The sequence below is a fragment of the Sinocyclocheilus rhinocerous genome, unplaced genomic scaffold (assembly GCF_001515625.1).
Source record: "Sinocyclocheilus rhinocerous isolate Xijiao unplaced genomic scaffold, SAMN03320098_v1.1 scaffold1716, whole genome shotgun sequence".
NCBI classification, from domain to species: domain Eukaryota; kingdom Metazoa; phylum Chordata; class Actinopteri; order Cypriniformes; family Cyprinidae; genus Sinocyclocheilus; species Sinocyclocheilus rhinocerous.
The window spans coordinates 59,014-71,632 of NW_015657977.1; the positions used below are offsets into that span (position 1 = coordinate 59,014).

The window sequence follows — 12,619 nt, forward strand, 5'->3', positions numbered from 1 at the left end:
TGAAATTGCACATAGCATGCTGGTATGAGCATACGAGATGTATTTCTCGGGCAGTGCTAAGCGCTACTGGCCAATAAAATGGTGTGATGGTATAAAGGCTTCAGACATCGTCACACTGAAGATGTTCCCATAGTGATGGCTTCGGAGCATCTTGTTCCCTATTCAAGGAACCAAGGTTACATACATAACCGAGATGATTTTTTCTAGTGAGCAATCAGCTTGTTGAAATTAAAGGTAGGCCTATGTCTCCACATCTGTGACCAGTGTTTACCGAGCTCTGATGACTGATGATCCAAAAATAAGTTTATTATTAAAAAGAACAGCTGAACATTAGTTCATAAATAAAATATATAATTGTTTAAATAAAATATATAGCTTAAATTGTTACTGCCCTGGGTTATTATTTTGGAATAAATGTAAAATGCTTAAAAACACTAAACTGATTAGAATTATACTTGGTTTTAATAAATAGAATAGCCTATTAATTACATTGTTCTTGTAAAAATACTATATATATATATATGTATATATAGTGGTGTTCTGAAATATATTAAATATATATATAATATGTAAAATGCTTTCAAGTTCACACGTTCAGTCATTTTGAGAGTAAACAGGTTTGGCTTGCTATGGAACTCAAGGAAAGAATGATTAAAAAGAAATATGTCTATGATTACATTCCTACATTCCAAGTCTTAATGTTGCAGGGAAATATGACATGTTGCTCTGTCCTCACAGTTGTTTTTTATATCTTTAAATATGTAAATTATAAATATAAATATTTAATATATTTAAAAGATACTTATATTAAATATTATTATTATTATTAATATTAATATTATTATTATTAGTAGTAGTAGTAGTAATATTAATATTATTTTAACACTTTGTTTTAAGGACCAATTCTCACTATTGGAGGCAAAAGTCATAGTTAATGGTTAGTTAATAGTGAGAATTGATGCCCAAACTAGTGTGACTGTTTTTATTACAGATTTTACAGATTTTATTACAGATTTTTAGTAAAAATAAGCAACATATTAAGTGGAAATCATTTATTCAGAAAAATATTTATTGAGATTTTTTTATTGAGGGATTCAGAACCTGTTAGATGAGGTAGCTTTGTTCCACATACTGTAAAAGTACAGTATTTTCCTGGGGCAAAATTACAATGTCTATGAGTCTTGAGCCTGCAGGAAAACATGACATTTAAAAACATTTTTGGAATGTCAGCTGCAGCTTGAGGGAAAAATATTTCCAATCCAACATCAATGATATTCGTATTTGCTGTACTGCTTGTGCAAATTGCACTTCAATTCACATATCTGAAATAAAAAATGAATTGAAAAGCCTTTTAACTAAGTTGATTAAAACTTTTGTACATGCTTTTATCAACCTTAACTGACAGCAGATTTGGAACAGATCTTTAAAATAATGTAGTCATATATATATATTTGCCATCACAGGAATAAGTTACATTTTAAAATATAACTGTTTTCATATAATAGTTACTTTAAACTGTAATAATATTTCTCAGTATTACTATTTACTGCATTTGTGATCAAATTAATGCAGCCTTAGCATTAGAGTGAGCATAAGAGACTTTCAAAAATATTTTAAAAATCTTACTGATTCGAAGCTTTTGTAATGTAGTATACAAAAAACTCTATACTTCCTCATATACCATGCTAGATATAATAATATAATGCTTTCTAAACATGTTCGCTTGGCAAACATTGTGCACAGTTCCTTAAATTATGGGGAGGCACAATTGACCCACTGACACATCTTACCCCACTCTCCTCTACAGTATGTGAATTTATGCCCCATAATTGACTTCTAATATCTTTACTACTTTTCCTAACATCCAACATAGCATTTTCTCACTGGATCTGGGCGTCCATCCATAACAATCCTGCAGTCTGCTGGTCATCAGTGCTGGCTGCTGGTGAGCTCATCGGTGGGTGTGTTGTTTTCTGTCTGGCTGTGGGTCTCTCTGGCCTTCATACACTCCTCTACTACTTTGTAGACTGCTGATGGGGCATGAACCAAACCATTTATCAAAACCATCTGTACTTTTTCTCTTGCACTTCAGCAATAGTATAAATAAAATATATTTATTCTTATTTATTTATAAATTAATTAGCAACAATTAATTAGCATTTATACTTATTTATTATTAATTAATTAGCAAGATGTCTGAGCTACACTCCCATTCAGTAGAAATGTTCCACATCTGGCAAGATTTTCAGTAAATATTTCTTTGAATTTTCAGATTCATTGTATAATGACGTGGAATACAGCAGACGAGACATATTGTCTACTTTCATGAGTGTTATTTTAATATTATTTATGTACAATTATAGTATATATTAATCATGTGAAATAGCTTTTTTCAGTTTTAGTAATTTTGTTATTTAATTTATCTTTTTATTTGCTTCTCAATATTACTGTTTAGCTTAAATTATTTTTTATTTCAGTTTTAGTAGCTTTACTTAAACATTTTTATGCATATTTTCTATGTAAAAAATTAACAGCTTTATTTCAATTAATAGCATTAGTTTTAGTTAACAACAATGACTTTGAAAGTGCTCTTTTTTTTTTTTTTTTTTGGAGCTTGACAACTCCTGGTCTCCATTTACATTGTATGGCCGAGAGCAGCTCAGGCATTTTTTAAAGTATCTTATTTGGTGTTATGACATGAGGGTGAGTAAATGATGACTTAAATTGTATTTTTGTGTAAACTGTTCCTTTAATAGTTGTATAAAGTTAAATGAGTCAAATCTTCTGGTAACTTGATTTTTCTGGTAAACAGATGAATCAGTGGTGCTGAAAAGCATGTGTGTGACGTTCCCAGATCAGCACAAAAGAGAGCGGCAGACCCTTTTTATAACGAAGAATTAGGTAATCACCCCAGTGTTCCGTGACATCATTAAAACCCCTCTTGGAACGACAGAAAAACTCTGACCAAGTAGCAGAGGAACTCCAAATTAACTCAGAAAAGGTACAAAGCACCACTTTTTTTATGGGGTGAGACAGAACAGTCAAATAGCAGTGCCATCACAGTCTGTTTCTGTGTGTGCTGTGTTCCAGTAGTGGCATGAATTGGATTTTCTCTGACTGACTGTGTCCCCTCCCCACACACGGTGCACCCCACACCAGAGACACAGACATAATAGAGTGAAAAGAGGCAGTCAGGAGACTGGGTGGACAAGCACAAACAATTCCGGGCTCACATACACTCCCCCTGGCCTTTGCCCTCCCCATTGGACCCCCTCTCTCTCCCCCGCCTTCTCTATAAAAACCCAAAGTTCGCCCACACTCGATCTCATTTTCCTCCGGCATGGAGACCCAGCGAGCTTTCTCATCCTACCGAAAGCGTTTCGGGACTTCAGGCGGCTCCCCATCAATGGGGGTCACCAGCCGCTTCAGCACGGGCCGCCTGTCCCTCCACAGCAGCCCGCGCCACCTCACCTCCAGTCCCATCACCCTGTCCACTTCACGCCTGTCCCTGGGTGGGGAGCGGCTGGACTTCTCTGCAGACACCCTGCTGAAGGCCCAGTACCGGGAGACGCGCACCAACGAGAAGGTGGAGATGATGGGGCTGAACGACCGCTTCGCCAGCTACATCGAGAAAGTGCGCTTCCTGGAGCAGCAGAACAAAATGCTGGTGGCGGAACTGAACCAGCTGAGGGGAATGGAGCCCAGCCGTCTGGGGGACATCTACCAGGAGGAGCTGAGGGAGCTCCGCAGGCAGGTGGACGGCCTCAACGCTGGTAAAGCCAGACTGGAGATCGAAAGAGACAACCTGGCCTCAGACCTGGCCACTCTTAAACAGAGGTAAGGACAGATATGTTATGCCCATTTAAAGTGCCCTCCCAGAGTTTTGAACTAGGTGGATATTGAATGCAACTTAATAAATAAAGAATATAATATAATATAATATAATATAATATAATAAAACAGCTAAAATAAATAAACAAATACTAAATGTATTTTAACAGTGAGTTAAAAATCATATATATTTAAACCAGATATATTTTAGTTTATATTATATGTGTGTATTTTAGTTTATATTATATAATATAATATATAAATAAATAGAATATATAAATAGAATAATATAATAACATATAAATATATAAATTGTGAAATTAAACATTATATATATATTTAACCAAATGTTATATATCTTGCAGATATTTTATAATAATAATAATAAGGATTTAATAATTTTTCAAAACATGCATAGAATATTATTAACGTGTATAAATAAATGCATAGAATTTTGCAAAGACAAAATTCGTTTATATTTTTATTTTTTAAAAGAAGAATATACAGAGCAAGATAGGGTAAATTAATATAAAAGCTAAGAAATAACGTTTTTTTTTTTTTAAAACAGAATGTTATAAACTTTGATCTTCAAGGTAACTTCTGTTGACATTACATTTACATTTATACAATTGGCAGACACATTTATCTAAAGCGACTTGCATTGCATTCAAGTCAGTCAGATCATTTATATGAGTAGATGTGCCTAGCTGGGGTCGAGATATCACACATTCCATGAAGAATTCTAAGAGCAAGAAGAACAATGTCACAAAAAAGGTCAATAGCCATGTCCAAGAAATGCCATCCATTAGCCTGCCCTTAAGAACAGCTCTAATATGGGTAAAGAATCTCTTAAGAATGAACAACTGCAGCACCTCTAGTATTTTTTTCCACATCAGTACAAAACTGCTACAACTACAATGTTACTGTGTGAATTTATAGCACCCCAACTCCGTTTTCAATGAGAGGCTCCCCATTTCACTCTCATTTATTCCCATGCTGCCTCTCCTTTCAAACTAAAGCCTGATTCGCTGAGTGGTATGGGGGCAGTGAGGGGCACAATGCCTCAGTTCGGCTTGAACACTCCCAGTGCAGATGTCCTGTTGTTAGAGAAAAAACACATTTTTTATCTAATTCCAAATCTCATACCTTTAAACTCACTAGACTCTGTAGCGACCGGCGTGTTTCCCATACCAGATCATTCAGAGACCAAATTTGATTCATGAAAACATTTATGAGAATCTCTTCAAACAGAGCTGACAGGAAAAAATCACTTGCAATTCTCTATTTAATTCCCTGTTCATATTTGATGAAACATCAGTAACATTTAAGTGAAATAAGAATGTAGAAACCAAGTCAATACACAAAAATAAAAGTTGCATTAGGACTAAGCTGTGCATCCAAATTCAAAGTGCTTATTTTTGATGTACATGCATTACTTTTATTTGTATGCTCGAACTAGACACTGTTTGGAATTTTTTGTATTGATTTATATTAGACCTCATGTGTCAGGTGTAGCTGCTCAGTTTAGAAGGGTGTTTATGAAAGGAAGTGCATCTACTCCACCCCGTGGGAAAGAGCAGTAGCTGCAGTGGGTGTGAGCAGTTAATGATGCATGAGTGATCCATTGAACCCTGTCCAACCCCCTGCTGCAGGTCTCAACACACTATCATGTGTCACCTCCACTGTGAGCCTTTCATTACAACTGATTTATCATAAATAACTAATCAGGATACACTATGAGGGCAGGGGAAATTCACAGATCAGAGCATATAGTGTGATGTTATGCGGATTATGGGGAGTCTATTAGTCAGTACTATAACCATTACGGTAAGAGTCTCTTATGCTTACCATCTTATGTGATCTTACTATCTCTTATGCTTTAAATAACTGTTTTCTATTGTAATATATTTTCAAATGTAATCTATTCCAGTGATGACAGATTTTCAGCGTCATTACTCCAGTCTTCAGTGTTACATGATCCTTCAGAAATCCGTCTAATATGCTGATTTGCTGCTCAAGAAACATTTCTTATCAATGTGGAAAACAGTTGTTCTGCTGAATGTGTTTGTGGAAACAGTGATAAATCGTTTTTCAGGACTCTCTGATGAAAAGAAAGTATATTAAATAAATAAATATATATAAATAATTATATAATTTTAAATTTAAAAGAGTATCAGTAGGAGACAAGTGACTGTCTTCATGAGTTAGTCAATGACGGCCTCCTAGCTGGGAAGGTTTTAAATGAAGGCTTCAAAAAAATCGAATAAATATTATGACTTCTTAAAAACACTTTCAAGAGGGAAAAGAAGAAAACGCACCATCAGTATCAATGCTTGGCTCTCTGGGGGTTATTTGTGTCCTGCAAATCTTGAATATGTGGTGCACTATTGGTTGTAGAAAGCCTTTTTTAGATATGTTTTCTTATGCGTCCTCCAGACTTCAAGATGAAACTGCTCTACGGCAAGAAACAGAAAACAACCTCAACACCTTCAGACAAGTAAGGAACACTCCATTCGTCTCATTCATGTATCATGAATAAGTTAGCAAATTGCTATCATGAATTTCACTTTTGATTCCAGGATGTGGATGAAGCAGCTCTGAACCGTGTGCAGCTGGAGAGGAAGATTGATGCTCTGCAGGATGAGATCAATTTCCTGAAGAAGGTCCATGAGGAGGTGTGTTATCTCTCCCACACTGTAAAAAAATTCCATCAAATTTACGGTAAAAAACCGGCAGCTGTAGTTGCCGGAATTTTACCGTAAAAAATACGGTAGCAACATTTTAGGTTTTACGGTTTTAACTTAAATTTTCATTAATATACTACCGTAAAATTACATGTAATGTCCAATACAGTTTTTCACTGTATATAGTAGGGGAATTTACCGTTAACCATTTAACAGGTTTTTACTGTAGCATTTTTACAGTATTTTACCGTTAAATTCACAGTCGTTTTTTACAGTGCACTCTTTCCACTCTACCTCCATCTGTTCACTTCACTTCCTGTCTCCTCTGATTTTACTCCAACTGGCATATCTGTCTTAAATATGTTAATTTAATCTGGCTATTTGTAGCTATATCAGATTCTGTCAACCTTATCAGACTCAGTCCTAAAGATCAGATTAGTTCAGACACCATTATATTCATGTGTAAACTTCTTTCACTTTTTCACCCCTCTTCTTTGCTCGGTGTAGGAGATGAGGGAGCTGCAGGAGCAGCTGATGGCCCAACAGGTTCATGTGGATCTGGATGTGTCTAAGCCAGACTTAACCACTGCCCTGAAGGAGATCAGAGCTCAGTTTGAGGCCATGGCCACTTCCAATATGCAGGAGACTGAGGAGTGGTATCGCTCAAAGGTTACATGAACACACACGCATGCATCCTCTTTAGAGGATTTTCTTGATTAGAAGATTTTAAGTGCAAAATTTTATTTGTAATATAATATAATATGATATTATATAATAAAATTTTGTTTCTACACCATTTTTAATAATAGATAAATAATTTATTATTATAATTTATTTCATTAGTTTGCTGATCTGACCGATGCAGCCAACCGTAACGCAGAGGCTCTGAGACAAGCTAAGCAAGAGGCCAATGAGTATCGTCGGCAGATTCAGGGCCTGACCTGTGACCTGGAATCTTTTCGTGGATCTGTAAGTATTTACCAATCTTGTCACCAAACTTATTCAGAACAACAACAAAGACAATTTCACCCATGACTGTAGAGCACAGTACTTGACAGCAAAGTCATCATCCTCTCAAAACTATTTCAAACGTCTCACGCTGTCCTTAAGAACGAGTCCCTGGAGCGTCAGCTGCGAGAGATGGAAGAGCGATTCGCCATAGAGACGGCCGGTTACCAGGACACTGTGGCCCGTCTGGAGGATGAGATCCAGATGCTGAAGGAGGAGATGGCCAGACACTTGCAGGAGTACCAGGATCTGCTCAATGTCAAACTGGCTCTGGACATTGAAATTGCCACCTACAGGAAGCTGCTCGAAGGAGAGGAAAGCAGGTGAGGAGAGTAGAGAAATTGCATCAACCACAATAATTGGATGAAATTAATTCAAATATGATTTAATGAATATCTTCCTCCTCTTCTAGAATCACTGTTCCGGTGCAGAACTTCACCAACTTACAGTTTAGAGGTGAGTAAATTCATCATCCAGTTGATGATTCCTGCATAAATGAAATGTTATTATTTAATAATTTGTGTGTGTGTGTTGTTGTTAGACATCAGCTTGGACACTAAGCTGACTCCTGAGGCACATGTGAAGAGGAGCATAGTTGTGCGAACTGTTGAGACTCGTGATGGAGAGGTAAACACTAGGAGGCGCTCTTCATCAATCTTTAAAAAAAAAAAAAAAAAAACGTATTTAACATCCACTTTACATGAATACACACTTACTTCATCATCAACTGATGGTACCATTTCCCCCCCAACAATCTCACAACAGAATTAAATGATCAATTCTTTCAATTATTTATTGGTTCATTTATTAATTGATTCATTCATTCTTTCATACATTGCATTACAACAGAGGTGGCCAAAATCAAACTTGAATGAGGATCATGGGCCAAAAGTAAATGCTGCATTATATCCAACACTACATTATTTTAGTAACACTTTACAATAAGGTCCCATTAGTTAACATTAACGCTAGTTAATAAAATATAAAAATAAAAACTATTCATTGTTAGTCGATGTTAGTCCATTAAATAATATTAACAGAACTTTACATTTGAATATTGTGTTTGTAAATGTTAAAATTAACATTAAGTTTAATACATGCTTTAGAAGTACTTTTTTGTTAGTTCATGTTAACTACTGCAGTTAATGTTTCAATCAAATTCACTTAGATTCTCTAGATTTCAATGCAAAAAATTTTTATAAAAAATCAATTATAAATGAAGATATGCTTCAGTGTCATTTTTGTGTTCTATTTTCCCCCACTACTATGGCATGGTGGGCCAAATGAAAGGTCATTATAACTGATTTATACTTAAATCAGCCAACTTTAACCCTGGGCATCTCTGCATTACAGATTTGTTTTTTTTTATGTGTGCATTGTTTTCTGTTTTAACTAAAATGAACCTATGCAATCTCTCTTTCAAAGATCATTAAAGAGTCCACTACGGAGAGGAAGGATCTGCCGTAATCAGTCTTAGACACGGGATTGGATGCAACTGAAGAGTTCATCACTAATGCTTCTGGATGCTGTGATCAAATATGTGATTTCTTGCCAACTTTCCCTGCTCATTCTCTCCTAGTGTCTATAGTTCCTAGGAACTATATTCAGTTATATTAGCCACTATAAGCAATAAGCAACTACGCTTTGATCTCTTTTTCTCCCTGGGATTCTCTCTTTATCTGTTCTTTATCTGCACCCTTCATGTAATTTGCATGATATTAGACTAGTCTTCACTGATTGTGCCATAAAAATTCATGGTTGGACAAATGAGAAAGTAAAAGTAGAAAGTAGAACAAGATGTAGCTAGTGGTCAGAGCGGGTGCACGGGGAATATAGTTTCTTTGTCAAGCACAAACTGTTGAGAATAAATTCTGAAATGTATTGTATTCTTTAAGTAGATAAAGAAGAACAGGATTGGAACTGGTAGATTTTGAATCTGAATGGTCAGTGTTAAGGTAAGGCAAAAGGAAACTGTAACAGCAAGATCTTTGTGAGAGTTTTAAAGGGATGATGGATTTTGTCAGCGGTGCTATATGAACATTTTACCCCACATTTTCCCACTTTCACTGTGTATGCACAATGTTTTTGCACAGTAGCTAACTAAAGCATCTCTTTGGACCCAGGTTAAAATGCTTGTTGACTGTTAATTGACCTGTAGAAAACATATTAATGGTACATTTTAATCAACAAAAAACATTATCTTACTGAACTCATTGTTATGTAAACATCTGACATGATTGTCCGATTGATTGTCTTAAGGTACAGTCACCTTTACCATTGATCGGCGAAATTTCTGCAAATTCCACTCATTTCATTAGGAATTTGTGAGGAGTTCCCCATGCAGATTGTGCTTAGGTTTGTAACATGAATGCACTGCGCTGACCAACAGGAAGCTGCTTGGTTTGAAAGTGACTTCTGTGTGACCTTCATACTTTATGCAAAATTTAGCTGCAGTTTGACTAATCTGACCATACCTTTACTAAAAAAAATCATACTGCCAGGTAACACTGAACACTGAATACACTACTGTTGCATATTGAATTGGACGTCACTTTATTGTGGTGGCTAATATTGATACTAATAAAAAATAATTTTTAGCATGTAGCATGTGTTCTGTTTATAAGCTTATCCACCTTATTTTGCAATGCGGAAGCAAGCTATTTTCTGTGAATATGCGAGACGTCCGATTAGAAGGACAACAACTAAAAGAATAGTAAAGTGCAGTAAACAGTTAAACTTTTTGTGCTACAAACCAGTGTGTTTATGATTACGATAATAAATTTAAATTATATGATAACAAATACCAGTTTGCAATATGAAGCAGCATAACTGACTGTTTTTGTAAAGCTAAAATAAGTGAAAAGCAGATGACACATGAAGTCTCGCACATTCAATTTACAAATGACCACATCTGCTCTTGCGTTAAAAATAAGGTGGATAAAAGAGGACTTCTCAACACAACCTCATCCGCATTGCAGCTGATGCATTCTGACTGACTAATAATGACTTAAAACTGAACAAGATAGGAAGTGACAGTGGTCTTCTGTCACATGTGAACATGTCAAGGGGGCAGAAGGTTAGAGTGACAGGTATGTGACAGATAGAGTGTGGATCCCACACTTGGTTAGAGGGGATTACAGGCGCTGTCTTTGTAAGGGTATGTTGATAGGGCAGTTAAGTTACTGTAGAACTAGGTTTGCTCCTATATAAGGTTTCTATGCCCTGGATATCAAGATAATGAATCCCTCATAGGTAGAGCAAACGTAATGAAATTCAAAGACAAAGAACATTCTCACCCTGAAATCTTGAAATCTCTCACTCTCAAGTACATAACGACAAATTCTTTGTGGCCCGTGTAAAGTCACATACTCATTCTAGGTCTAGAAAGGGTATATGATATCAGGAGTATTCAATATTCAGAAGTGAGAATTTATATAATAAATACAGAACTCCTTTCATTACTTGCAATATCAGTGAATACTTACACTCTTAAAAATAAAGGTGCTTCAAAAGGTTCTTCACAGCGATGCCATAGAAGAACCTTTTTGTCTAAATGGTTCCATAAAGAACCTTTAACATCTGAGGAACCTTTCTGTTTCACAAAAGGTTCTTTGTTGTGAAAAAAGGTTCTTCAGATTACAAAAAGGTAAGAAAGAGATGGTTCTTTAAAGAACCATCTCTTTCTTACCTTTTTGTAATCTGAAGAACCTTTTTTCACAACAAAGAACCTTTTGTGAAACAGAAAGGTTCCTCAGATGTTAAAGGTTCTTTATGGAACCATTTAGACAAAAAGGTTCTTCTATGGCACCGTGAAGCACCTTTATTTTTAAGAGTGTAGGGGCAATGAAATTAAAATGCATAAATTCAAGGTGACAGCATTCTGAATAAAGCATTCTGAACAGAAATTGGTCTTCTGACATGAAAAAAAGAACACCCTTTACATTAATGTCGCATTTTCCTTGTTAAATTGCATTTGTGTAGGCTAACTTATCTAATAGTAACCTATAAAAATGAGGATAAAAACTCAATAAAGACATGACTGGGGAATACAGATAAAGAGAGAATAAATTGTTGTTTTCCTAGTGGCACAGCAAGTAAGAGCAGCCTTTTTATTGATGTAAAGACGTACTGACATCGAACTTGACGTTCAGTATGTGGGTCAATGGCATGCTGATTCATTAGCCGATCTGAAAGATTTGTCAAACGGATTCAGTGTAAATTTGAACACTTAATTAAAATAACCTACTAAAAAGAGTCATTCATTTGTGAATTGGGCTGCATAGGCCACACTGTTTGTTTTTGCATGCCATTTTTGGAAAGTCGTGGAAACGCAATTGTTGGAGCAAATTAAAATTAAAAAAATACTATTTGCTATAGTCCGCTATGTAACTTTTTAGAAGTTAACCACACTATACTTTACTGCATTCCAAACTCAGAAATGTAAAAAGGGTCGATTCTCACACTTTCTGTGACCCACAGTTTGAAAATAACTCTTTTAATGGAATGGACAGAAAGTGAATTTGATGGTCCAGACCCCATGTGTATATAGAAAACCTTTTATACTGAGAAATATGACTTTTCAAAACATATCCCTAGCGCAATCTGGGAACATTTTTTTGCCAGCTTGGTATCCTCAAAAACACTGTGCCAACAAATGTCCTAATCAAAACTTATGAAATAAAATGTCATTTCAGAACATCAAACTTTGAGGTCACTAAAACATTTCACAGCAATGCTAGACATTCATGGAGGGGGGCATTGAGTTGACAGAACTTGGCTTGAGTTGAGTCCTATGTGAAGAAATTGGGGCATATTGGATGAGTCATTTGGAGCGTGGCAACTCTGGAACAAGGGCAACTGAGAGGCATAATTACACGCTGTCCTCACTGATGTACTTTAAAGAAGTGTTAACGGCAAACACCATCTTAGATATCTGGAAGGGAGTACTTAGAACAATGTGTGACGCATAGTCTGATAGCATCTGGATGTTTCACAGGTTCCAAGTTAAACACTGCACTAAGATATAAATCATTAGGCAGCTTGACTTATTTCTGGATCCAAGGATAATATGGGCATGAGACACTCAGTAGAAAGTC

General features: G+C 35.8%; 1 protein-coding gene across 2 annotated transcripts; it reads left to right on the plus strand.

Moving 5' to 3' along the window:
* Window positions 1-3,340: 3,340 nt before the first annotated feature.
* LOC107721967 (glial fibrillary acidic protein) lies at window positions 3,341-9,244 on the plus strand. 2 transcript variants are annotated; one of them, XM_016530198.1, is made up of 9 exons: window positions 3,341-3,837; window positions 6,268-6,328; window positions 6,411-6,506; window positions 7,023-7,184; window positions 7,359-7,484; window positions 7,626-7,846; window positions 7,936-7,979; window positions 8,065-8,150; window positions 8,949-9,244. In XM_016530198.1, the coding sequence occupies exons 1-9, from the start codon at window positions 3,341-3,343 to the stop codon at window positions 8,988-8,990; spliced, it is 1,335 nt and encodes a 444-aa protein (XP_016385684.1). In that variant the 3' UTR covers window positions 8,991-9,244. The 2 variants fall into 2 exon arrangements, with proteins under 2 accessions (XP_016385684.1, XP_016385683.1); XM_016530197.1 differs by lacking the exon at window positions 8,949-9,244 and having other exon boundaries at window positions 3,348-3,837; window positions 8,065-8,431.
* Window positions 9,245-12,619: the final 3,375 nt, after the last annotated feature.

Excerpts from the sequence above, each read along its gene's own strand:
- LOC107721967 (XM_016530197.1), top strand. The coding sequence starts at position 3,407 with ATGGGGGTCACCAGCCGCTTCAGCACGGGCCGCCTGTCCCTCCACAGC. Across the intron at positions 3,838-6,267 it reads CTGGCCACTCTTAAACAGAG|ACTTCAAGATGAAACTGCTC; the intron begins GTAAGGACAGAT and ends TGCGTCCTCCAG. Across the intron at positions 7,485-7,625 it reads TGGAATCTTTTCGTGGATCT|AACGAGTCCCTGGAGCGTCA; the intron begins GTAAGTATTTAC and ends GCTGTCCTTAAG.